Source organism: Sciurus carolinensis, chromosome 3 (assembly GCF_902686445.1).
Source record: "Sciurus carolinensis chromosome 3, mSciCar1.2, whole genome shotgun sequence".
NCBI classification, from domain to species: Eukaryota; Metazoa; Chordata; class Mammalia; order Rodentia; family Sciuridae; genus Sciurus; species Sciurus carolinensis.
The window spans coordinates 6,196,116-6,221,764 of record NC_062215.1 but is presented as its reverse complement, the minus strand read 5'-3'; the positions used below and the strand labels follow the sequence as shown (position 1 = coordinate 6,221,764).

General features: G+C 57.1%; 1 protein-coding gene across 2 annotated transcripts in view; it reads left to right on the top strand.

The window, feature by feature from the left end:
- The window catches only part of Tmem104 (transmembrane protein 104), a 54,111-nt gene that overhangs the window by 8,424 nt on the left and 20,038 nt on the right, over positions 1 to 25,649 (top strand). Inside the window, exons 4-8 of one of the 2 annotated variants that reach the window (XM_047544650.1) lie at positions 1,554 to 1,635; positions 2,007 to 2,100; positions 2,964 to 3,044; positions 6,522 to 6,621; positions 6,988 to 7,093. In XM_047544650.1, coding sequence (XP_047400606.1) covers positions 1,554 to 1,635; positions 2,007 to 2,100; positions 2,964 to 3,044; positions 6,522 to 6,621; positions 6,988 to 7,093 — 463 coding nt within the window. Of the gene's footprint in view, positions 1 to 1,553; positions 1,636 to 2,006; positions 2,101 to 2,963; positions 3,045 to 6,521; positions 6,622 to 6,984; positions 7,094 to 25,649 lie in introns of both variants that reach the window. The other variant, XM_047544649.1, reaches the window with a different exon arrangement.

Here is a 25,649-nt window from a genome sequence, read left to right as displayed (position 1 = left end):
ACAGAACACGTCCCACGCGGCTGTGTCCTATGGGCAGTGAGGGTGAAGGGGGTGGACGAGTGAATTGCAGAGTGACCGGAAGGTGATGAGTGTCAGACAAGGGGCTGGAGAGGTGGGGTGACTGCAGGGGCCCAGGGGTCTCCGAGCAGCCCTGGTGCGGAAGTTTGAAGGAGAAGGAAGTAGGCACCGTAGAAAGAATGAAGAGAACTAAGTAGCTGAAGCAGACAGATCTGGGAGAGCCCGTAAGGGTAGAAAAAGACCCAGGTTGTTCAGTTTCCTTACGCATTTCTTTTGGGGACCTTGGGGTGAACCTTGGGCTACTGTGGGCTCGTTATATACTTCAAGCTCTAGCTGCCAAGAACTCTAGAAGTCCTTGACCTTATGTGCCTTTAAAGGACCTTCAGCACAGGCAACCATGAGAGGAGGAAGTGATTGTTGGGGACCCCTAGCTAGGTGCTGCCATGCCCCCTCCTTGCTCAACCCATTTCTATTTGAACATGATCAATGAGTTGGCTTTATGCAACCGTGAGAAGTCTCTTTATGCCTTAATTAAGATTGATTTTAGCTCCACTTCCGAAAAGAAGGGAAAATGTAAACCCCTTAACATGATCAGTTGGACAAGATAACGAGAAACCTTTCTTGGAGGCGCTGGGCTGATTGGAATGGGAACTGTGGGTGCAGCTGCACCCACCCCTGCGGTGGAGGGGTGTGGGTGTAACTGTGGCGGGGCTCGGTGCTCCTCCACCTGCGGTGGGAATGCAGGCCCCACGGTGTGTGTGACGTCGCCAGTGCTGGAGGACGCAGGCGCAGAGGCGTGCTGACCAGAGAGAAGGGAGACCAGTGACGGCTCCGGCTGTTCCATGGCAGGGATGGACTCAAGCCCCAGGTTTTATCAGCAGGAAGGCAGCGCCTCGTATCTGTCCACAAGAGCGTCCCCACATTCTGCTGCCACCTAACCTCTGAGTTCCTGTAAGACAGGAAAAGATGGTTTCTCCGCTCTCGGCTGACTTCTTGGCAAGTGTCCTGTGCTACCTTCCCATCTCCCTCGAGATTCCGGCCCCACTAGTGCAAACTTATTTTACCGTTAGCCACGTTATTCTGAAAGTTAAAGTAGTGCCAAAGAAAAAAGGGTGTGTTCCAGGGCCCCCTTCCCCTTTCAGTCCTCCAGCCCCTGGCGTTGGTGTGTGCAGCGACGCGCTGACCAGGGAGGGAGAGGTGGGAGCTGCCCCCTGCCCTTCCAGAAGCCCCCTGTGAATCAGCCTCCGCCCAGCTCAGAGCCCTGCTGGGTGTGTGGGCGAGTCGCCCCCAGCCACTTCCGCCCCAGCTCTCGCTCTCCTCCAGCAGCCTCTCCCTGCCTGTCCATCAGAAGCAGGTGGCCGGCCGGCAGCAAGCAGATGAGGCCTCGAGTGTGCTCGCGCTTCTTTACAGGATAGGCCCGGCTCAGAGCTTCCCTAGGGAGCAGCTCTCAGAAGAGAGGACGCTGTGGGCTTGTTGCTCGGGTCACTCCGACTCCTACAGCCTCCTCCCTGCATTAACACGTGGCTCCCCCTCAGCTTCGTGACCACCACCTTTGTGATAGAGGCCATGGCTGCAGCCAACGCCCAGCTCCACTGGAAGAGGATGGAAACCCACCAGGTGTGTGTCGCCCGTGCCTCCAGGCCGTGCCCCTGTTCAGTGGTGTACCCAGAGAAGCCCCAGCGACCCGCTGTTTTCCCCTTGACGCTGAGGACTGTCCACAGTGCTGCTCCAAGAACCTCGTCCCAGTCCCGAGCTGCAGCTCGACAGCCGCGCGCAGGCAGGGCTGGCTCTCAGCCTCGGCGCTGGTCCTCACCCACCCCACACCCGAGCTAGCTCAGCCCTTGTCCCAGGAACTGCGCCTGTGTCTCCCCCTGTTGAGAGTTTCCCGATTAGGTACCTTCTAGAAAGAGAACGAAGGGTTCTCTGTGGAGCTGTGGGCTCATTCCTCCTCCTCGCTCTCTCCTCCTCTCCATCCTGCCACCTCCCAGGAGGAGGACGACGACTCCTCCACGGCCTCGGACAGCGACATTCTCACCCCGGACAGCTACGAGCGGGCAGAGAAACAGCCCATCCTGTCAGTGCGTAAGTCTCGGGCCTCCCGACAGGCCCTGAGCTCCCCGTCCACAGCTCCCTGTCCTCGTGGCCGAGCCCTGGGGAGACTCGCTGCAGACAGCCTCTGGTGCTTCCTGCCTGTGCGATGGCTCCAGGAAGGCACCGTGGCAGAGAAGCAGAGCACAGCTCTGGAGTCCCAGCCGCCGGCCTGGCCTCGCTGGCTCCACCTCCTGCTAACGTGTCTGGGCTCCAAGTCTGGTTTCCCACCTCTCCTGCTGTCTTTGATGTTGTTTTGTGGTGCCAGGGAGATTTACCGTCGAGCTACACCCCCAGCCCTCTTATAAATTTTTATTTCGAGGCAGGGTCTACTAAGTTTCCCAGGTTGGCCTCAGCTTTGCAATCCTCCTCTCTCAGCCTCCTAAGTTGCTGGGATTACAGGTGTGCACTCTCCTACTATGGTGGAAATGATCACATGCCTGGTTCTGTGCCCTGCACACTCTGAGAGCTGAAGCAAATGTGGTCCCGGGCTCCATCCTCCCACCTCACACCCCTGTGCACATGCACACGCTTGACTCACTGTCTCATCCTGCTCCAGCCGGAGCTGAGTCCCTGCCCACCCTCTCACCCTATAAGGAGCATCCCTGAATTCTCTTTTAAAATGTAGACTTGGTGCTGGGGCTTTGGCTTCATGGTAGAGTGCTTGCCTGTCATATGCACGGCCCTGGGTTTGAGCCCCAGCACTGAAAAAAAAAAAGAAAGAAAAGAAACATTAGGAAAGTTTTCCCCAGAGTCCGAGGTTCTTGGGACTGGCTTGTTCTGGGGCTTCGCTGCACTGGGCGACAGAGTGCTTCTGGTGAAGACCCACCACCCTCCTTTTTCTTTCGGCTCCACAGAGAGACGCACATCCCCCAACCTGTTTGAAATCACAGACCGGGTGGAAATGGGACAGATGGCCTCCATGTTCTTCAATAAAGGTAATCAATAGTCATTTGGGGGTGGGGCGTGGGGGAAGGACCAGTGGTCCTTTACTGCAGGCCTGGGCCTTGTAATGAGGGTTCCGTGTGCCCGGGATGGGGCAGGCCGTGGGAGGAGCAGGTCGCCATCCTGCGGCCAGGGCGCCTTGCAGAGGCCTGCCCTGCGTCCGCACGTTGCCCTGGATGCCTCTGTTCCTCTGCAGGAAGAGCAGAGAGCTGGCTGCCCTGGTGGAGGCAGGGATCCTGGGCAGCTTTCCAACAGGGGAAGCCAGTGGAGGTGGCTGGTAGTTTGTGTCTCTCCCCGCAGTTGCTCTGGCTTGGCTCTCTGGCCTGTTCTGCTGGGGACAACACCCTCCGACTGGTAGGTAGGCTTTGCCACAGTCGTGCCTGGGCATGTCCTCCCAGTGGCCAGCAGAGGGCGCCAGGAGCCCACGCTGGAGCTGGTTTGGGCCCAGGAGCCTGGAGAGAGGAGGCCATGCTCACCCTCTGGCCCTGTCTGCTCCCGGCTGGCAGTTGGCAACAACCGGCAGGGATCTGCCCAGCTCTGGTGCCGGGCTCTTGGGTCTGCCAGGGATATCAGCGTGAAGGTCCATGGCTACTCTTGTTCCTTGGGAAGATAAGCTATTAAGAGTTTAGTTTTGAGTGCCAAACCTGTGAGTTTCCTTGACAGTCGTGCACAATCTCAAGAAGTCCTTCCTCCTGCAGCTGTCTTGGAAGACCTTTGCCCCTCTGTCATCTCTGCCAGCTAATGTGTGTCTGTCTTAATTCAGAGCTGAGGGACTGTGGAAGCCAGTGTCAGCTTGTCTGCCCTTGGGACACGAAGCACGCAATCTGTCGTGGTGGTGCAACTTGGTGGCTGGTCCAGAAGAGGTGATTGTTAGCTCAGGTTGCCCATGGCCTGGCCCCACTCTCCCTTCTGGACAAGCCTCAGAGGATTTCCAGAATTCATCCAAACCAGCTTCTCAGCCAGGAGCTGTGTGAACTGGAATCCCAGCAGTTGGGAGGCTAAGGCAGGAGAATCAAGCCAGCCTCAGCAACTCAGCGAGTCCCTAAGCAACTTTAGACCCTATCTCTAAATAACAATATGGAAAGACTGGAGACATGGCTTAGTGGTTAAATGCCCCTGGGTTCAATCCCCAGAACAAAAAAACCAAAAACAATAACAAAAACAACCCTGTTTTCAGCCGACTTTTGTGCTCCTCGGCTCTGCTTTGTCCTCCCATCTCACAGCACTGAGGGGGCAGAAGCGCTTCATTGTCCTTCCAAATGCAAGCCAGTAAGATCATTGCACATCAGAGGGAGAACGCACATCTTTTAAACGTCCTTCCTCCTTTTCATATTCTGTAATCTGCCCCGCTTTCCGTAAGGGTTCTGGGAACCAGTGGTTTGTTTTGTTCATCTGTTTGTGTGGTGCTGGGGATAGAACCCAGGCCTTGCACATGCCCCTGAGCTACATCCCAGCCTTTTTCATTTGCTCTGGAGACAGAGTCTCACTAAGTTCCCAAGGCTGGCCTCCAACTTGCCATCCTCCTGCCTTAGCCTCCCAATAGCTGGGATTACAGGTGTGTGCACTGTGCCCAGTTAGTGGTTGATTTTATCTCTGCCCCCGCCCTGTGGACCAGACTCCTTGAATATCAAGATCTAACAGAAAACAGCACTTCATGTGGAGGCAGCCCCACACCTGAGAAGCCTCCTCCTTGTCTCCCACAGGGCTTCTTGAGCACCACACTGTGGCACTGGGCCCGCTAACTCTCATGGGCCCGTCCTGAGCATTGTAGGATGTCGAGCCGCACCCCGGGACTCCAGTTGCCAGTAGCGCCTCCCAGTTGTGTCAGTCAAAACTGCTGTCGGACATTGCCAGATGTCCCCCCAAGGTGGGGGCCGGCAGTGTAAGATCAGCCCCGCTCTGCTCTGTTCATAACGCACAGACTGTCAGGGTGTCGGCTTTACCTTTAGCAGGGCAGCCGCCTTGCGCAAAAAGCTCCCTTGGGGCCCCCACTCATTTCTCGTAATTAGAAATGCCAAGTGTAGTCACCAGTGTCCTCTCGGGAAGTTCATTGATCCTCCCACTTTGTGTCTGGTAATGAAATTTTATTGATCAGGGAGGGCCGATGGCAGTTTATAAACAGCTGACATTGGAGTCGTCAGCAGGTGGCAAGGAGGGAATGGGGAGGGGATGAGGCCATCTCCAAGAGCATTGTGGCAGAGCAGAAAGGCAAGATGAGCAGGCTGTACCCCAAGCCTGGGGCGTGAGCTATAGGCAGCCCCGGGGGCCACTGAGCTTGGACATCCAGGCCACCTCCGCCACGTCAGAGGACATGCCAACTAGTGTGTTCCGAAAGCAGAGGCGAGCTCTCATGGCTCCTTCAGACAGTCGCGCCCTCCTGGTCCTCTCCTCTAGATTCCTAGGAGCAGAGCTGACCTCACATAGCCCAGGAGTAGCATGTCCTAGGCTTTCCCCTGGGGACCCTGCAGCTCTTCTGAGCCACCAGGATTAGAAAAGAACTGTCACTTCATTTTTCTTTCTGCCCTCAGAGAAGCCAGCAGCTTGAGACCAGTGACATCACAACTTGAGCAGAACTTGGCCTAAGCAGGAGTTTGAGGCCAGTGTCTGGGGCCCAGCCTTGGGCTGCTCTTCTCAGCGCCTGTGCCCGGGCTTCATAGCTAGAATCACGTGTGCCAGATAGCCAAGCAGGGCCCGATGTCACCGTAGAGATAAGAGACGTCCGGGGACTTGCCAGGGTTGGGATGAGTCTGATGGAATTGGGACAGAGCCCTGCAGTCCCCGCCCTTAACCTCCCTGTGGAGGGAACTTGGGCACCACACTCCCTGCGGAGCCGGCACCGACGCTTGCCGCCACTGCTCGACAGAAGGAAAGGGAGCCTGTTGTGGGAATGGTCCCTCCCCAGCCCACCAGGCCACCCTGAGCCGACAGGTGCTGGGTCAGTAGTCAGATCTGGAAGGAGGCACCACGTCTGTGGAACTGAAGGGCGGTTGGCGCTCTTGATTTCGGCTTCAGGGCTGCACCGTCCTGGGTCAGCTTCCCTGAGCTTCCGTTCTTACTTGAGTCTCTCGTCGTAGAGCCCCGTGCCGGCTTTGGAGGGAGCCCTGGCCCAACGAGGGTATCTAGGATCCTGGCTCAGTTGTCCCCCCCACACACAGCCTGTCCCCAGGGTGACAGCACCTCCAGTTCACCCTGGGCCGACCACTCCTCATGCTCACTTTGTACCTGTCTTGCTTCAAAACCTCCCTGATCTCCGAGCCCCAGGCCTGTTCACGTGCGGGTCCCAAGCCAGCATGTCTCCTGCCAGTGTCACAGTGTAGTGAGCCAGCGTGAGAAATGACGTGGAACCCTTCCCCGCTCTTGTAGAAAGTCAGCGGCTTAGGGAACTGGACGCTGTGGAGAAGGTGCAGACTCCCCCATCAGGAGAGCGCAGGTCTCTCTAGCTCCCTGACCAGTGGCTTTGTTGCTTCCAGTGGGGGTCAACTTGTTCTACTTCTGCATCATCATTTACCTGTACGGGGACCTGGCTATCTACGCCTCGGCCGTGCCCTTCTCTCTCATGCAGGTGACCTGGTGAGTATCCCCCGCCCCCGTGCTGGCCATGGGCAGCGGGCTTCTCAGCCAGTGGGGGCAGAGTGTCCAGCATAGATGCATGACACCAAGCAAGTCCACGGCCCCCAAGGAACGTGGATGCCCAGGGCCCTTTTCTACACATAGCGTGGCCGGCTGTGCCCTCTGCACTTAGGAGACGTGCCCTGCCTTACTGTCCCCTTCCCTGCCCCGGGGAAGGTGACTTGGACTCCTGCTGCTCTTCAGTCATTTGGAACGAGAGGGCGGGTCCTAGGGGAAGGTTTGGGAAGGTCAGACTGGAGGGGGGCTCGTCTGCCAGCCGAGCAGGGGCCACCTGATTCTGAGTCTGCTGCTGCTCTTCATCAGCAGCACCACGGACAACGACTCCTGCGGTGTGGAGGCCGACACCAAGTACAACGACACAGACCTGTGCTGGGGGCCCCTGCGCCGCGTGGACGCCTACCACATCTACCTGGTGAGTGTCCTCGCCAGCCTGGCCTGTTCAGGTCGCCTTTCCTTCCTGGGAGGAGCGTGTCCCCAGAGGGCACATCTGTGCAGCTCCACGCTCCGGCTGCATGCTGGGGCCTTGGCATGGGTCAGGTCACTAAGACTCTAGCCCCGGAGTGTCCTGGTGACCCGGCTCAGAAGTCAGATGAGGTTTGGACTTGGCATCCCGGCCCTTGTCCCCACCAGGACCAAGAACCAAGGTGGCCTGAGCACAGGGTTCCAGGGGCACTCTTTGCAAAGCTCTTTGAGCGCCAGATCTCAGGACCAGAGACCTTCCGTGTTTGACCTTCCTCTGGGCCAGCTCAGGAGCATAGAGGCAGATGCTGGTCTCCCGACAGGGCAGACAACACTGATCCATCTTGTGGTTGACCCTGACCACAAACAGGCTCTGCAGACAGGAAAGGATCCCTGTGGACACGGGAAGAAGATGGATCTCCAGGCCCGTTCTTATTGCTTCGTGGTGATATGTGGGGGTGGAGCTGGTGACAGGCCAGAGGGGCCTCTGATAATAAGACTCGAACCCAGGGGCTGTTGCTTATCTCTGCCTGCTTTGTGAGCAGGGCTCAGAAACGTTTCCCTTCGGCCTTTGCAGCGTCTGTGAATATTTTCTGCTCCCTCTTGGTCCTCCTCAGCCCTGGTGCAGACTTTGTGTACTAGGTGACAGTTTGACACGTGGCCACTTAGCTGGTTTGAAGGGGAGGCAGAGACGAGGTGAGAGCCGGGCCATTTTGACAGAGGCCTCTTGACTTAATTACTCCTGCCCTGGCAAGGGTGTCCGCAGGCCCTGCCAGCAGTGTTATTTGGGTCTGAACTTGTTAATCCCAAGGGCCTTCGCAGCCTTGTCCTGTAGACCTGCCGCAGGAGCCTGCCGCCTAGGCCGGGAGGGGTTGTTTTCCTGCCTTTCTGGAGCAGTGGGTCAATGGTCTCTGCTTCTCCTCCTGCACAGTCAGCTGTGGCTGGGAATTTGTCTCGCGGTAGAATTGTCTTTGATTCTGCAATGGCAGGTCTGGTGGGAATTTGGTGGCAAGTTAAATTGTCTGGGGCCCTGAGGGCATAGGGCCAAGGCACTTGAGGCCCAGCTGTTAACCTGTAGCATTGCATCGCGTCGTAATTAACAGAGTTAGCTGCAGTCCGAGTGAGCTCGAGGCCCTCTGGATCTCTCCTCCCGCTGCATGTGGGCAGTGGGGAGGGATAGAGGGGGAGGGATCCAGGGGTTCCAGGAAGAGCAGCAGAAACTGAGGTGGGCCTTTGTGGGGAGGCTGCTGGAGCCTGCAGACCCTGCCCAGCACACTCCCCCACAGCAAAATGGACCCGGAGCACTTAGTGTTGGGTGCTGCCGTTCGCTTGGTGAATTATTTAGAAGCATTATTATTGCCTTGTTAAATCGTTCCTTCACTTGTTCCTATGAACCTTCTGCATGATGGAAGCTCCCTCGCTGAGTCTCAATAACTCTGACTGCACGGAAGGAAGCCCTCAGGAAAGCAGACAGGCATTAATTACTGCCTCCGTCTCCCAGATATTGCACTTATAACTCATAAAGCTAATTGTCCTAGTGCCTGCGAACACTCCAGAGCCGGGAGACCAAGGTGCAGATCGGGAGTGGAAAGACCTGCCTCCCCTCAGGAACTTGTTCCCAGGGCCATTGGCACCGTGGCCCCTGTTGCCCCACACCCTGCGGGGCTTCCATCTGCCCCAGTGCCATCTACCTGGCTCCAAAACTCGAGGCAGAGGGCCTGGGCTTGTCTCGGAAGTGGCTTTACAACTTTGCATGTGACTTCCAGGGTCTGTGGTCCTGCAGAACAGCAGAGCCTTCTGACCCCAAGCACCGGCCGGTGACTGCATCTCTCTGAAGCCCCTCTCTCCCTTGGTGAAGAGTTGGAGACGGGGTGTCAGAGATGTGGGTTTCCTCGGAACTCAGACCCGAGCCCTCTTGCAGGTGACTGGGGCAGGGCAGCTGGATGCTAGCACGCGGCTTCTCTGGGTCCTGGGAGGAGGGCTGTCCTTTTTTTCCCTTGCCCCTGGTCACTCACTCTCAGATCAGCCATCCCTTCTAGGCTCCACCATGCCTCTCCACCAGCTGCTTCCAGCTGCCAGCCGGGCTCCACCCGAAATGCTGGGCAGCACAGCGAGCAGTGGCAGGGGCGGGGAAGACACCTTCACCCCACATCATCTCTCCGTGTCTGATAAGTGATACCCCCACCATGTCTGCATTTTTTTTTTTTATTTTTTTTTTTTTGGTGCTGGGGATCGAACCCAGGGCCTTGTGCTTACAAGGCAAGCACTCTACTGACTGAGCTATCTCCCCAGCCCCATGCCTGCATTTTTAAAGGATCCAGTAGTAATAACCACTTCTTCATTGCTACTCTGGGACAGTATGCTCAGTGGGATGAAGACACAGGCTCTGGTATTGTGGCTTAGTTTTCAGAAAGTCCTCTGGAAACCATCTCTCCAGTCGCTTCCTGGGAGCACACGCAGAATGAGAATGCCTGGGATCTTAAGCGTCCCTGAGGCCGGGCTGCGTGTAGCACCCTGACGATTTTCAAGGAGGGAGTTTTCTCCACCAGCAGCTGCCAGTCGCCTCCTAGAGCCCTCGCCTTAATGGATGGAAAATCCCACTTCCCCTCTTTGCACCATCGACCCCCTTCTGCATCCCACGATCCCCTCTGCAGCTGGTCGGAGTCAGTCCATCCTTCCTTCCCCTGCAGTAGCCACCAAGCGGGATGCAGCCGGGTGGAGGGTCCTGAGTCACCTGCTTTACATGCACTCTCGGGTGTCACAGCAATGCCACAGCTGGAGCCAGCAGTGAGCTGGACCCTGTTACTACAGCCCTGGGGTTATCAAGATCTGCTGTCAGCTGCCATTGGGTTCTCAGGCCCCCGCCACCCACCCCGCCTGCTCCTTCAAAGAAAGGAAAGGGAGAGGGTCAGAGCCAGAGCCCTTGCACAGGGCAGCCTTGCCTCCAGGCTGGGGAGCACCTTGGGACCCTTTCTGCAGAGCTCTCCAGTTTTGGTGGGGAACAGTCAGGATTTGGCATTTTGTTCCTTCCTCTGCTGCAGTGCCCAGGAGCCAGGGACCCCTGGTTCAGTGGTAGGAGTGTGCGAGGGGTTCTGCCCAGAACTCAGGAATGACGTGTTGCTGTCCCCTGGCGTCAGGGTATGGCCAGTGCTCCTGTTATCCTTCCTCATTCCCGCAGACCTCCCAGCCTGCCCTTCGACCCCTTGCCCAGATTCCATCTCTTCTCCTAAAGTGTCAGAGGGAAGCCCTGAGGGGACAGTGGGGACTCCCTGTGTGCTGTAAGCTTCTCACCTTTGGGGAAAGCGGGTGGCATCCACCACTCACAGGTGGGCAGGGCTGCTGGGTCACAGGCAGCCCAGCAGGCTCTAGCCCAATATAGCTGGGAGCGCAGATGGCCGAGCGGAGCTTATCCTGGCTGGAGACCCGGCCACAAACTGGCCGTATTGAGCAGGGGGCCCCTTGTTGGCTACCCTGGGACAGGACAAGGTCATCCTGTGACCTTGGAACTATCAGGTGCACCTCTGGGCACAGGTGACTTGGCAGGGGATGCAGCCTGTAAGTGCCTAGCAGATGCCCTGCCACCCTCTGCAGATGGAGGGCATCTTTCCCCATCTCCCTCCAGCACCCCTTAGAGAAGATAGGGCATAGGAGAGTCCTGCCTGCCGGCTTCTTCTGACAGGCGAAGGCCGCCCCGAGATTCGGCACAGGTCAGTGTAGTAAGGGCCTTCAGGCCTTTGCCAAGGGCCGGTTCCCTCTCTCTGCCGGAAGACTGAGTTCTCTGCCTGCCCTGGGCTCTGACTCAAGCTGCAGTACTGGCCTTTGGCTGCAAAATTCCAAACAGCATGCAGCCCCCTTTGTGAACCACATGGCTCCTTCCTAAAATAGTCCTACTCAAGAAAACATCCCCTTGCTCGAGGGGCAGAGCTAGGAGGAGCACCACCTGGCAGGGCCAAGCCCTGAGCGCTCCTCTACCTTGGCTCGTGTGAATCCCAGCGCGTGGCATCATCCCCTTGCACAGTGGGGACACTGAGGCCCCAAGACAGCGGCTTCCCCTGGGCCCCAGAGCCGAAGCCCTCAGCCTTGCCCTTGGGGCTCTCACGGGGTCCTCTTGTCCCCCGACCATGGTCTTGCCTCCCGTGGTACACACAGGTTGGTGCTGTCTGCCACGCACAGGTTGGGGGGGCGGGAGCGCCTCAGTGCCAGTCCTCGGAGCCTGACGTTTGCCAGGGGTTGGGGCACCACTGCCTGAGCATGGTGTCTGGTGAGTGATCTGTGTCTGCGTGTCCCACCTATGGGCCGCACGGTGCTGTCTCCTTGCCCTTGTCCCCAGATGGAGAAGTGGACTTTTCCTGGTAACTCACGTAGGGTTGGAAGGAAGCCCCTCTTACCAAGGACATTCCCTCCCCTGCCATGGTCTCTGTGCTTTCAACATCAGCCACTGTGCCCCAGGGCTCTGGCATCTGCTAATAAGTGGGTCACCGCTGCCATCCCTTGAATATTTATTCTTACCAATTCTGGGGCAGGAGGTGGCCTGGAGGACCAGTGAGGGGGGAGTCAGTGTGAACCCACAAGTCTTAGAGCAGTGCGATGGCACAGAGCGTGGGCACTCTCGGGGTCACAGTTGCTACCATGGCGAGGCGCACTCAGCCCGTTTGCAGTGCCCATGGCACCCTCAGAGCATAGCTGCTGGAGAAAGCAGGCAGATGCTGCCCCGGGTCTGTGGGGAAACCAGCTGTCAGTGGAGCCCAGTGCGTTGGTCCCACTGCGTCCAAGACGGCCCTCGCCTGGAGGCAGGCGCCTCCTTCCTCTGGGTGTCCACCCTCCCGCCTGCCTCCCACGAGCCCTATGGGACTCAATCTGGTACCAAAGCAGAACAGGTCAGGAGGGCATCCTGATGCCTGGGGGGGGCCCTTGTGGCTGACAGGGTCTAGGCACCCAGGTGCCTCCTTTTTGAAAGCACGGTGGCCTCGTGGCGTCGCCCGGAGTGCCAGGGATGCCCGTCTTCTCTGCTCTGCTCTCCTGTCCCTTCCGCACGCCTCTTGTCAGGTCCCCTCAGCCAGCTCTGGAGGCCCCAGAGAGCAGGGTGCCCTCTGCCACTCGCCTCCCTCCTCACCTGTGGAAGGGGGACCCCTGCACACCCAGGGGCGACTCGGCAGGAGCTGAGCCTCCCGGGTCCCCCACACATGGCTGGGCACCTGCTTTCATCCTGGGAGACGGGTCTTGAGGAAGGATAGATCTCTCCCCACTCCCCAGAAATGTGCGTGCCCGCCACAGGACAGGCGCCGTCCTGATACCAGTGAGTCCCAGCCTGCAGCAGCCGCCGCGCGCAGGCTGAGATGACAGGCTTGGAAGGATTAGCTTGTCTCTTTCTTTTTCAAGGAAATCAATAACACAGGGACAGGCCTGTTCTTCTTCCTTCCTTTTTTCCAGGGAGCCGTGTCTCTTGGGGAGTAGCCTCCTATTTTCTGGTGCGCTCTCCCCCGACCAGCCCTCTCTAAATGAAAATCAGGCTCCCCGTGCTGACGCCTGCCCAGGGACTCCCTCCCCAGCCACCGTCCCCCACCACTGCCGCTGGTGTCTTGGTGCAGTCCCCAGGCCTCCCTGTACTGCCCACTGCTGCCCGCCCCTGCCCAAGACTGCACCTCACCTTTCTTTTCTTTCTTTTTTTTTTCTTTTTTTTCTTTTTCTTTCTTTTTTTTCTTTTTCTTTCTTTTTTTTCTTTCTTTTTTTTTTTTTTTTTTTGCGGTGCTGGGGATTGAACCCAGGGCCTTGTGCTTGCAAGGCAGGCACTCTACCAACTGAGCTATCTCCCCAGCCCCACACCTCACCTTTCTGAGGATACCTCCTTGCACCACCTTGCCACTGGGTCCCCTCCCCAACCCTGCCCTTTGGGTGTTTGGCCCAGGCTGCCCCCTCCTGCTCAGCGAGAGGACCGTTGTTTTTATTTTTAACAGAGCTCTCAGGGACAAGGGTTCTGTCAGCTGGCATCCAGCCCACTACCCATCACGCCCCAATCCTGCCTCTACCATGGCCAGCACCTGATGCACCAGCTCAGAGGACAGTGCCTAGGCCCATGCCACCACCTCCCAGGGAGGGACTCTGCATTCCAGCTTCTGAGCCAGGTCGCCCCAGCAGGTTGGGGGTCTCCATGGCCCTGTTAGGTGGCCACACGACCCTCCCCCAGCCCTTCACCTGGCAACTTAAGTGCATCCTTGCAAATGTCACTTGCCCAGAGCGAGCCTGGGCACTCCTGGGCTCTCGAGGCAGTGGCCGTTGGCCTTACCAGGTTGCTCATCCTTGTCCTCGCTGCTCCTCCAGGGGGTGGAGACAGGAGAAGTGATTTTGCGTGCCACCACCTTGCCTACACACACCCAGCGCACTCAACTCTCAGACTCCATTATGTGAAAGCCCAAACGTGTGCAGCAAACTCGGGGGGGTAATTATTTGTTACAAAGTGATTCCCTACTTCACAGAAGGACTCACTGTAGGTCTCCATCAAGTACTTAGCTTCCCTCCTTCCTTTAAGATGTTCTTCTACGAAAATTAACCATTCAGGGCTGGGGCTGGGGCTCAGTGGTAGAGCACTTGCCTAGCATGAGCGAGGCACTGGGTTTGATCCTTAGCAACACATAGAAAAAATGAAACAAACAAGTAGAATAAGACATGCTGTCCATCTACAACTATCAAAAAAAATTTTTTTAAATGAACCATTTATAAATAGACCTTCAGGAGCCTATCTCTTGTGTGAAGGGACACATAACATGTATTCATGTGCACAAGGACAGAAGCCCCAAACCCAGCTCATGTAGCTGGAGAGACAGGCAGATGCTGGGCTGGGATGGGCACTGGAAGCAGCCCACCAAAGAATAAGCCCACCCCATGTGGATCCCTGAGCTGGGGATGTCGCGGCTGTGGCTCATGCCTGCAGCCCACACTCACATGCAGGCCAGTTGGTTGGGAGGTTTCCAAATAGGTCTCCATGGGGAGTGCTCATCCCTGCTGGGGACCTTCTGCACTGTGCTTTTTCAGACCCATTTTTATACACTTGACACTGATCGTCAGCCCTGCGCCTGACGGACGCTTGGGCCCTCCTTGTCTGTGAGCAGCATGATTGGGATTAAAAACCTGGAGCAGCTTTCTTCCCAAGTTCCAGTCTGATCTCTACCTCTGTCCCGTGTGCATGTGTGCACACATGCATGTGAGCTTCCCATCATCCCCCAAGAAGCTGGGCTGCAGGCGGACCCCAAAACAGTAGCCCACTCCACGCTGTGCATCCTCCTCCACTTCCAAGACACCCATTGCTGGGCAGAGAGCTAAAAATGACTTCATGTTCTTTAAAGAAATGTCCTGGTTGTTGATTTCAGATCCCTCCCCAACCCTTTTAACTTTGTTTCACAGACACACCCCCAAAAAAGTGCAGAAAGGAGCTGTAGCCTATGGAACCCAGCAACTTTCACATGGTTCCGGAGTAGTGTGGAATGTGCTCGGGTGTTTTGTGCCGACTGTGATGAAAACTATGTGCCAGACTGGTTTCCTGCTCTGCTGGGTCTGCTTCTGTCCTCCAGATCGGTTCATGTCGCTTGGTGGCCCTGCTGGGTTTGGGGAGGCTGAGCTACTCCTTGAACAAAGCTCACCCTGTTATGGGGGCATATTGCAAGCAGAACCTGCCATGGCTCCGTGAAGCCCCAGGGTCCTGGGAGTGATGCTTTGGTTAACTAAAGCACTCTAGAGTGATACCTGCCCCTCTGCGCAGCCAGAGTCCCCACCCGGCACTGGCTCTGTGTGCTGGCACAGCACCTATATGCGGGGAGGAGCTATCTGTGCGCCGTCTGCAGTGCACCCCAGCCCTGAGGAGGCAGGAAGAGTCACAGGACCCCCGCGGGCTCACATACAGCAGAAAGATGTGTGGGACATGAAGGATGGGTATGAAGGATGTGACACAGAGCTAAACAATTAAGGTGCATATTAATGATGCCATGTGATTAATTAGCACGAGCTCAGGAAGTCTCGTGGATTAGCAGAGAGCAGACCAAGGTACATCTTAATCAGCCTGCCAGCGCCAGGGAGGTGCCGTGAGAGTGTCACTGAGCTGATGCCAGATGAGAGCGTGACTCCAGAAGGAAGGGTCATGAGACCCGGAGGCTGGTTTAATTGGTGTGGCAGTAACTTCCTCAGCCCTGCTTTAAGACACCCTGGGATCGGCACCTCAGCCGCTCCTGGGCAGACAGGGAGCAGCAGGACCCATCTACATGCAGGCAGCTTTCAGACTCCAGCGTCCTCAGGAGTAAAGGGGCGGGCAGCACAGTAGCTGCTGTTCCCTGAGGCCAACAGGTACTTCTCCTGTTCCTGCCAGAGGTGCTGCAGTCTGAGGCCTGAGAGGCTCCAGACCCCACAGTGTGCCAGCACCCCACGGAGGGCATCTCAGGCTGGCCACAGCAAGGGAGGGAGCTGGGGGCCGTTAGTGTAATTTCTTACACCCAGCTCGACAGAGCTCATTAATCAGCAGCTTGATGTGCCATCTCCCCTCCTCCCCGCCTCCAAGGTTACTCAGTTCCCATCTATTTCGAGGTCAGACGTCAGCAGGGAAGAGGCGGGGCCAGCTTGGCCTGTGTGCTCCTCTCTGCAGGGCTCCTGCACTCTGCGCACCTGACTCCCTCCTCCTCCCTCCCTCCAGCTCCAGCGTGGAGCCTTCCCACCCCTGTCCTCTTCCTGCTCAGAGAGCGTGCAATGAGAAAGGGAGGCTGTGGAGAGCCGGTCAAGGGATCACCTGGCCCCCCTCAGGGAGGGCAGCACGGGGCATGGCCCTTCCTCTCCCTGTCCCCAGGGACCAATGAGGCCCAGGAGCAGTTGGTTTCCAGCTGGTCAGGGGGCTGTGCAGAGCACTGCAGGCCCGAGGGCTCCTGCCTTGCCCACCTGATGTACCTGAGCAGGTTCCTTCCTGGCAATTGGCACCTGGGGAGAGGGTGCCTTTTTCAGGGAGCCGGGGGCTAGATGGATTGATGGCCCAGAGGGCCCCGTTCCTCTGTCACCGCCCACCGGTTCCTCTGGAGTCCTCTTGTTCTTAGGACCTGTCAGGATCAAGGAGTCCTCTGGCCTGGCCCCTGCATAGCTCCTTGATCCACAGTGGTTTCGGGCCAAGCAGACATGGCCACTTTCTCTCATGGATGACATCAAAGTGCCTGTCCTTACCACTTCCTTGACATCTGGCATGAATAAACAAGACCAAGAGCTAATTTTGTAGCTAAAAGTGAGTCTGTAACCCAAGTCCATGGAACCCAAGAAGTTTTGGTCTTTGCACCTGTGACTTTGGCCTGGGAGAGCCAGGAAGAGAGCAGTAGTTGCAGGTGGGGTGTCCTTCACTCTGTGTCCCAGGAGGCCCCTGGGAGGACCAGGGTGGTCACTCTCAGTCCTCTATCCCCGCAGGAAAGGCACGAGCATCCCTGCGTTCTCCCCTTACCCCCTTTCCATGCCCGTAGTCCACATGATTAAAGTCCCTCTTAAACCTCATTAGAACCGAGGCGTCCAGCCCCTCCCTGTGTCCAGGCCGGCCACCTCACAGCACGAGTACTGCCCCAAGGTCACGGAGATCGCTTCTGTTACAAGTCTCTCAGGCCTGGTTTTAGGTGCCTCTAGCTGCCGTCTCCCCGCCGAACCGCTCAGAAGCGCTTCTCCGAGATCAGTCTGGGTCCTGCAGCCTTCCCCCACCAATGCCACCCGCCCCGGCCTGGGCCTCCAAGGACACTGGCACCGGCATGGCTCTGGGCCCTTGGTGAGCCTTGGCCTCCCTCCTCAGCCCTGGGCCCCTGACAGCTGGTGACCACTGCCCAAACTGGACCAGCTCCATGCCCTGCTGGCCCCGCCCTTCCCCAAGGGTCAGGCCATTCCCCAGTCACCTCCACCAGAACAGACGCTCCCCCTCAACAAGGGTCAGGGCAGCTCCGTCTTCGTGGGGCTGGCGTGAAGAGGAACAGTGAGAACCATCCAGGCAGCTGCCCACCCTGCTCTCCCTCTGCCGGCTGCTCTTCGCACCTGATGTGTGAACAGGGAGTCATTTGAGCAGGTGCCAGGTCCAGGGTCAGGTCTGTTTCCCCAGGCAGAGCTCCCACCTCCCCCGGTGCCCGCCCTCCACAGCCTCGAGTGCACACCCCACCCCTGGCCCACAGCTGCCCACGCAAGGCCTGCGGAGCCCTCCTGGCTCAGGTCAAGCCTGCCCTTCTTGCCACCTGGACCTGCCAGTGCTGGACTCATCTCTCCATCACGCCTGCGAGGAGCCAGGCCGTCCTTTATAAACCCTGATGGCTTCTAATCATTAAGTGAATGACTGCGGGTTTTCCTCAGTATTTATCTTTTCCCCCAAACCACCGGGGTGCAGCTCTGGCATCAAATACTTGGAACTCTGCCCACCACTGGTGCCATCTGGCTCTTCGGCTGAGAAAGACCGCACAGGCGTGTCCTCAATGACAGGGCAAGAGAAACCGTGACCATGCCAGGCTAAGACCATGGGACCAGCCCAGCCCAGCCCTGCCCGCCTCCCCGAGGGAGCCAGCCCAAGGGGCCATGGAGAGGTGACAGCCCTTTCAAGGGAGGCAGTGGACGCTCTGAAGCAGGGAGGGCTTTGGGTACAGACGCCTGAGCTGAAATCCCTGCTGCGTCTAAGTAGCTAGTTGTGAGATTTTGGACAAAGTATTTAATCCTTCTCAACCCCAGTGTTCTAAAGCGGAAACGAGCCAGTTCTCAGGTGGCTGGATTTAGGAGGAGGCCTCACCTGGCAGGTGTTGGCCTGTCTAGACTCACTGGTGCTCGGCAGTGCCAGTTCACCGGCTGGATCTCTGAGCCTTTCCTTCCTGACCCCAAGGCCTCGCTCCTCTGGAGTGATAGAATCAGCCTCCTAGGAGGCCCCAGGAAGCCCAGAGACCTCGGGAGCAGGCTCTGAGTAGAATGGGCGGAACTCTGTCCCTGCCTTCAGCATCCCCTCAGAATGCGACCCTGAGCCGCCTCCCAACTGGAGGCTTGCAGACAGCAGAGGACAGTACCTGTCCCAGGTGTGTGGAACTTGCCCTGATTCCAAAGGCTGAGGTCGGGAGATGGTGACCTGGTGGTCAGTTGCTTGGGGGCCATGCTTGCATTCTGGCTAAACACAGGCTCCCTCTGGCAGGGGACATGGAACCTGGAGTTCCTGGGTGGTGCTCAGTCAGACTGCCAGGCTGGTGCTGCAGGAGCCTCCAGTGCAGAGTGCCCCAGGGCTCCTTCTGCACACTGCTGGCTCAGAGAGCTTGGATGAGTTTCCTCTCTTACTGAGGAGTCAGGGGGGAGATGCTCGTCATTTTGCCTCCCAGAAATCATAGGTCCCCAACTAGGAAGTTTGGTACCTCAAAAGCAACCTTCCAGCCCTTGTTTTGGGAGACTAATGAGGGAACCCAAGAACTGCCTCCAGGTGCCTCTGCACCTCCCTGCTACAGGCCGAGTCTCCTAGGAGGCAGCACGTGCCCCCGCTCCCAGGAGTCCCGTCAATGGCCTCGGACCCCGCCCTTCTCAGAGCGGCAGGGGCCTGGCCTGCACCGCGCCCACCGGCCTCACCAAGCGTGCACTCCCTCAGCCCCGTGCAACAGGCTCTTGTCTGTTCCATGCCAGCCTCTGGGAGGATATTCTGGACCTGTTGAAGCTAGAGCTGCTCATGGGGAAGGGAAGCTGCTCAGGAGCGCTGGCCCACTGGGTCCCCAGAATCAACATCTCCTAAAAGAGGACACCCTTCCCCAGAGATCGAAGCTGTCACTAGCGCCGTGGCAGAGGTTGCTCCGGCATCCCCTCGTGGCCAGCCTGCATCTGTACCAAGTGCACCCAACAGGTGCCCCGCATCCCTGTGTGCCTGCGTTACCCGGATGGAGGCCCAGGTCCCCGCCTGCCCAGCTCCTGGTCTTTGGACTCCTGCTGGGTGGCTTCTATCTCTTTCCTGTTTGGCAACTCAGCAGCCGCTGTAGAACATCCTGCTGGGGCCAGGACCGTAGCTCAGAGGTAGTCCTTGCCTAGTCTGAGCAAGGGCCTGGGTTCTATTCCCAGAACCCGCCTCAAAAACTAAAAAAAAAAAAGGCACCCACTGGAATCTCTGCCTTCTGGCCCATCGTCACCTCTGCGTGGGCCCCAGCATCCTCCAGCGAGTCCAGACTCGCCTTCGTCGAGATGAGAGCTGCAGGTGTTCCTCCTCTCCACCTGCCCAGCAGCGGCAGAGGTGGTGAGATAAGATGGAGATGTATGGAGCCGACTTCTCATGTTCAAGAAGCACACACCACTTTAGGGTAACGTAAGCATCAACTGTCTTTTTTAGTTTGTTTGTTCTGGGGATTGAACCTGGGGTGCTTAGCCACTGAGCTATGTCCCCAGCCCTTTGCTTTATTTTTTAGTTTGAGACAGGGTCTCGCTAAGTTGCTGAGGCTGGCTTTGAACTTGCAATCCTGCCTCCCAAGTCTCTGAGATTACAGTGTGTGCCATCACACCTGGCTGATTGTCCACTTTTATCTTCAGTCATACCCTGAATCTTTAAGTCTTTGAATCTTCTCAGCAGGCAGCTCCCAGGTACCTCCTAGTTGTGGGATGTGGGAGGGTGGGGCAGAACCAGGGACTCTGAGGCGTGGAGACCTCCAAGCTGTGCCTTCCGGCAGGTGTTGGGCAGACCCTTGCTGCAGCCGTCGGGTGGGTCAGTGAGATGAAAGAGGCAGCTCATCTCTGGCTGCGCTCATTACTCCTTCTGTACCAGGTAAACCCAGTTTGAGGACTGGCAGGGGAAGGCTTAGCAGCAGCTCCATCAGGATGGGTTGGTGTCTGTGGCCAACACCCTGCCCTGGCACAAATTCCCGCTCCCGTCACAAGACTCTTCTGTTCTCTAGGTCGGCCTCTCACTGGGCTGTTTTCAGGAGGGTCACTGCCCATCTTCTGCCTATGGGGGTCATTTATTTCTCTTTCAACCCCCCTCTTTTGTACCAGGGATGATTGAACCCAGGAGGGACACTTAACCACTGAGTCACATCCCCAGCCCTTTTTATATTTTATTTTGAGACAGGGTCTTGCTAAGTTGCTGAAGCTGGCCTCAAACTTGTAATCCTCCTGCCTCAACCTCACTGTGCTTGGCTCAGGGAGATTGTTTCTAAAAGTTTCCTCCAGGCTGGGGTTGTGGCTCAGTGGTAGAGCACTCGCCTAGCATGCATGAAGCACTGGGTTTGCTTCTCAGCACTGCATATAAATAAAATAAAAATAAAGGTCCATCAACAACTTAAAAAATATATTTAAACAAATCATATATATATATATATGTATGTATATATATATATGTATGTATATATCTCAATGTAAAAGTTCCTTCCAGTTTCCTGTGGAAGCACGATGTTCTGCAGAGCTAGACGCCCTCTTCTACATCGCGCCTCTCGTCCCACAGTCTAGGCAGATGGGCTGTGACGGGTGCCCTGGGTGGGTGCACACACAACTGATGGGCTCCACACAGAGCCTGTCCGTTCCTCCGGCAGTCGTCTTCTGCAGAGTGACCGCCTCTTCGTATCTGATTGGGAAGAACTCAAATGCTCCTAAAGTGCACTGGGACCATCGCTGGGCTTGTGTGGAGGTAACAGACGTCAGGGAAGAATAGTATCATAGCCAGACATCACCAGATGTAGTGGCAGGCTCCAGTGGTCCCAGCTACTCAGGATGCTGAGGGAGGAAGATCACTTGAGGCCACAAGTTCAAGGCCAGTAAACCTGAGCAATATAAAGAGACCCCCATCTCAAAAAAAAGGTATTGACTTCCCATTCTTTGCGTGGGGGACTTGCTTGGCCACATCCTGCACCTGGGAGATCTGGAGGATGGATGGGCTGTGATATAAGAGCCTGGAGTGTGCCCATTGGGACAGGTGGCCAGGGCTGTTGGATATCCGTCACCTGTGTACACATAATGCGCATAGAGGTCAGTAGCCCTCCAGGGCTCAGTTAGCAGGGACATCAGGATGCAGTCCCTGCCTTGTCCCTGTGGTGGGGAGGCTACAACCCTTCACTGTCCCACGCTGCCTCCATGCTCACCTCCTTTTGGTGGCTGAATCCCCAGAAGCCTTAATTCAAGTGAGGAAAATTAAAACTCCCAAACCAAAATGCTCACAGCCCCTTGAGAAGCAAAAATAGAATCCTTTAACTTTTCTGCACTGCGCGTCGGGGATGGGCTGGTGCCGAGCCGCCGTGGGCCAGGTGGCTCTCAGCCCTGGTGCCCAACAGGAGCAGCCTCCCGGACCACTTGAAATACCCTCCGGATCCGTCCCGAGAACTCGGCCGTGGTTGGCACGTGCCAGCTCCACCTGAGCCGGCTCCCCAAGCCACGCCCAGCCCCAGGGTTTTGTGATCTGCCCCTGAAGGTTCCCGTGCGTGCCAGGTAGCCCTCTCAACCTTCCCAAACGTCCTCCTTATGAGAGGTGCCTTCGTCACCCCTGCTACATTGACAGGAAGATCTCGTCCCCCCACACAGCTGGGCCCTGGACAAGAACACTCCCAGTGGGCTGCTGGCCTCTGGTGTAGTGACATCAGGAGCTGACGGTGGAATGAAGAGGCCACTGTGCCTGGACCCTTGGCTCTTGGAAGCGCCTTCCCTTGCTCTGCAGCCACCAAAAACACACCCGCTCTCCCTGTTAGAGGGAAGTCCGTACGTAGGCCCCAGAGAACTGCTACCTGGCGAGGAAGCAGCCCGCTGCCCAGGGAGTGCCCGGAGTGGCCAGCAAGGGGTGAGGGGGCACACGGGCGGAGGCCTCTGTGCCTCCTCCACCATAGGGTAGGCGCTCGTCCGCACCAAGGCTGCCCCGAGGGACCCTTCCCGCAGGGCTGGCAGGCCGCTCACCGTCCTGCCTCCACCCGTGGCCGCCTGTCACGGGGGGTAATTGGCGTGTCACTCTTCGTCCCGCGGGTTGGCTTGGGCTCGGGGAGGAGGGCCTGGGAGGTGTGCCTGCATTCTCTCCTGTCTCCCCTTTCCTCCAGCGGTGGCCCCTGCTTCCTTCCCCTTTCCTGAGAAGGAGCCACGGGTGGTGGGGATGTTCACCACTTTAAGTTCTAATTAGGAACCGCAGGCCACCCCATCTCTGCCCAGCAGGAGAAGACGCAGGCCTTGGGGTGCTCCTTTGGTCCTGTGAGGGAGGAACTGGGTGGCCTGCAGCTGTGACGCCATCATCCCCACACAGTAGGTCTCTGCACAGTAGGTCTTCCTTTGGGGACCTTTCAGCTCTTTCCTGTAGGTCTCTTCTCACACATCACCTCTTCTGGGGGCCAGGCAGAGTCACGGCATGGTCCGCGTCCTTGGGTCCCCTCCTTCGTGGGCTCTGGGGCAGTGCTGATGGCAGGGGCCAAGCGCCCCGGGCCCCTCTTGGCTGTGCCCTTCCCAGGACGGTGGCAAGCAGAGCAGTGCCACGCTGATTAATTCGCTCCTCCTAAACCAGAGCACGCGACTTTCTCTGTCTCCCGCGTGCTGGGGCGGAACGCAGGGCCTCATACGGGGAGGCGGGGAGGCCGGCCTCCCGGCTGCTGTGGGACGTTCCCCACCGAGCGGACTGTTCTGGGCAGGCAGCACAGCATGCCGGTTGCACCTCCGGTGCAGGAGCTGCCGTGTCAGGAGGGATGGTGGGGTGCTCGGCAAGTCAGCAGGACTGGGCCTGCCCCCTCCCCGCTCCAGGCTGCGCGCCCCACAGGCACTCGCCCCCCACATTCAGTGTTTTCTACACACGCTGGCTGTTGCTTCTGTGTCCAGTGTGTGCGGAGCCCTTCCTGGGTGCTGGGACAAGCAGGGGCACAGTCCTTGCCCTCAGAGTGCCTGTGTGCTGCCGGGGGTGCAGGGTGGAGCAGCTCTGTGTGCCCTGCAAGAGTCAGGCTCACAGGGCCAGCTGTGTGCTCAGGAAATCCGCCGAGTCCCCTGGGGGACCAGCATGACTGCGGAGCCGGTCAGCATACACACAGGGGCGGGCGAGGGTCAGAGGGGACTTGTTTGCCAGCAGGAGGATGCGGGAGGGTAAAGGCTTGGGGAGAATGAACTTGACATGAGGACAGGAGGTGGGAGGAGGGGCAGCGTAGCCGGGTGGACGCAGTGTGCGGCACTCGTAGTGAAAGGAGGCCCAGGGTCCAGCGCCGTCCATTCTCCCTCTGCCGCTTCTGCGCTCTGGTCGAGGAACTCTCTGGGCCCTCTGTCTCCTCTTTAGTAACATGAGGGTATCATCACCTGCTCCGGTGACTGCAGATGGTCATGAGAATGGAACGAAACTGCACATGTGAGCGCCTTGTAGATGGGAAAGGGCCAGCAGCACTGAGCAGTGACGTCATCCCAGAGCAACTTGGAGAGGATGGGACCGGGGCAAAGGGTTGACAGCCAGGAGGACAGCAGGGTTGAGAGCGGCTGTGATAGGTAGCAGGCAGGCGGCAGGACCCAGAGATTTTGCAAACTCTTAAACTGGGGTATTTAATTTGAGGTTAACACCAAATTTAACTCTTCATTTTGTTTTTCTGGCCAGCTAAATATGCAAAGAAATTTAGGGACAAGGTAGGAGGTTAGGTGTTACTTTTTTTTTTTTGTCTTTTCGGTACTGGGAATTGAACCCATGAACACTCAGTCACTGAGCCACATCCCCAGCCCTTTTTATATTTTATTTTGAGGCAGAGCCTTACTAAATTGCTGAGGCTGGCCTTGAACTCCTGATCCTCCTGCCTCAGCCTCCCAAGCCACTGGGATTACAGGCATGTGTCACTGTACCTGGCAATTTGCTTGACTTTTGTCTTGAGATGTGGACCCTCATGCCATCCCATTTGGTACAGCTAACCAAAGGACGTGGTACGCTGCCAATCCTAGGTTCATTTTGTATGTGAAATGGGGTTGCATTGACTTAGGCCTGCCTTCTGTGAGTGTCGAGTGCTATGGGGTCAGACCAGAGTAGACATGGGTAGGTGGTAGCATAGCTCTGCCTCAGCAGATCTGAGTCAAGAGCTTTTGATTCGAGGTTCTCCTTTGATAAGTAGCAGAGTTTGCTTCTTCCATGCCAGAGCAGGGCGGCTGAGCCCATACACTTCAGGAGGAAAGTGGGGCTGTGCTTAGTGTCCGAGCCTTCAGAACTCAGCTGCCAGCGACTGGAGCAGGGACACCTCTGGTCTGAGCAAAGCCACACACTGTCCAGAGACTCTCCAAGCCGAGCCCAGCCTTCCCACATCTTTCAGTCCCTGGTTCTGGGGAGTGGGTGGCCCTCCTGGCTCCTAGGGGCAGAGGCCTCGGATACAGATCTGCCCTTGGAGCAAGTGCAGGATGAGGCTCTGTCCTGCAGGGGGCGCCGCGCTGCACTGTCAGGAGCTTTCCCTGCCAGGTTTGGGACGTTGGGCCGTGGAGAAAATAAATTCGTGTGGTTTGAAGCCACCAGGCAGTGATAATTTGTTACAGCAGCCACAGGAACCTAATGCAGAAAGTGGGGAAGGCATTGGAGATGGCTGGACGCTTGGAGCCTAAGCAACAGGAGTGGGCAGTGCGTTTCAGCTGCCTAGGGGACACAGAAGGGCAGGCCGCCCTGTCGAGCCATAGACTCCGGAACATGCTAAAAGAGTCACGGCCAAGTTCTGCCTGCAGCGTCTTGGGAACTCGAGCTGCCTTGTGTCCATCAAGACTGGCGAGGCTGCCATAGGGACTATGGTGTGCAGCTAAGCTCACTGACCCGGAAAGAGAGAGATCTGAGTGGCCCCATTTGCACCCTCCTGGGTCCGTCTTGAACTTCCCTCCCAGAGATCAGTTTGAGGATTTCATTAGGAAATCAAAGAGTTGGGTTTGTGTTTGTTTCTTAAGAAAACGCGTTTGCCTGCAGTGACTGGCGTCCCTGCCTCCTGTAATGATTCGGGCGACAAGAGTCCTTGAACAGAGACTGAGTTTGAACTGATCAATGGCATTTGGGGGTTGGAAAGTTGCTCAGGAGCCAGCTAATTTATAATGTCATCTGGGCTAGACTGGAAGACCCAAGAGGATAGGCTGTCTCTTGGCTTTTCATTTCATCTTTTTTTAAAAGGAAAAAGAAAATATAAAGTGCCACATTCAAGCATTCAGAGGTGGACTCTGCCCCACTAGACCAGCAGAGGACTGGAGCTAGTGCATCTGCCCAAGACTCTTTCTTCCCAAAGACCTTGGCTCCACTGCCATCGGCGTCTCTGTCCTTTGTCACTTTGGAAGCCTGCTCCCGCAGTTGCTGAGTTCTGCCTCTAGCTAATTTGCGGAGGACACCTGTTTCTCAATTAGCCCCAATTCGAGGTCTGCATCTTCATCTGGCTCCGTCTGAGGCATGAGCTCGTGGCCCACGGCAGGGCTGCTGTTTGGCAGTCTGCGTCTGTCAACTGCGACTCAGTGGGCCCTGAGCTTCCACAGCCGTGCGGCCAATCTGTGTTCCTGAGCATTTAAAGAAAAAGCAGCCACATCCCAGCCACTGTCCATGGGCTATTGGTCACATTTTCCAAAAGAGCCCTTCGCTGCAAGTTCCC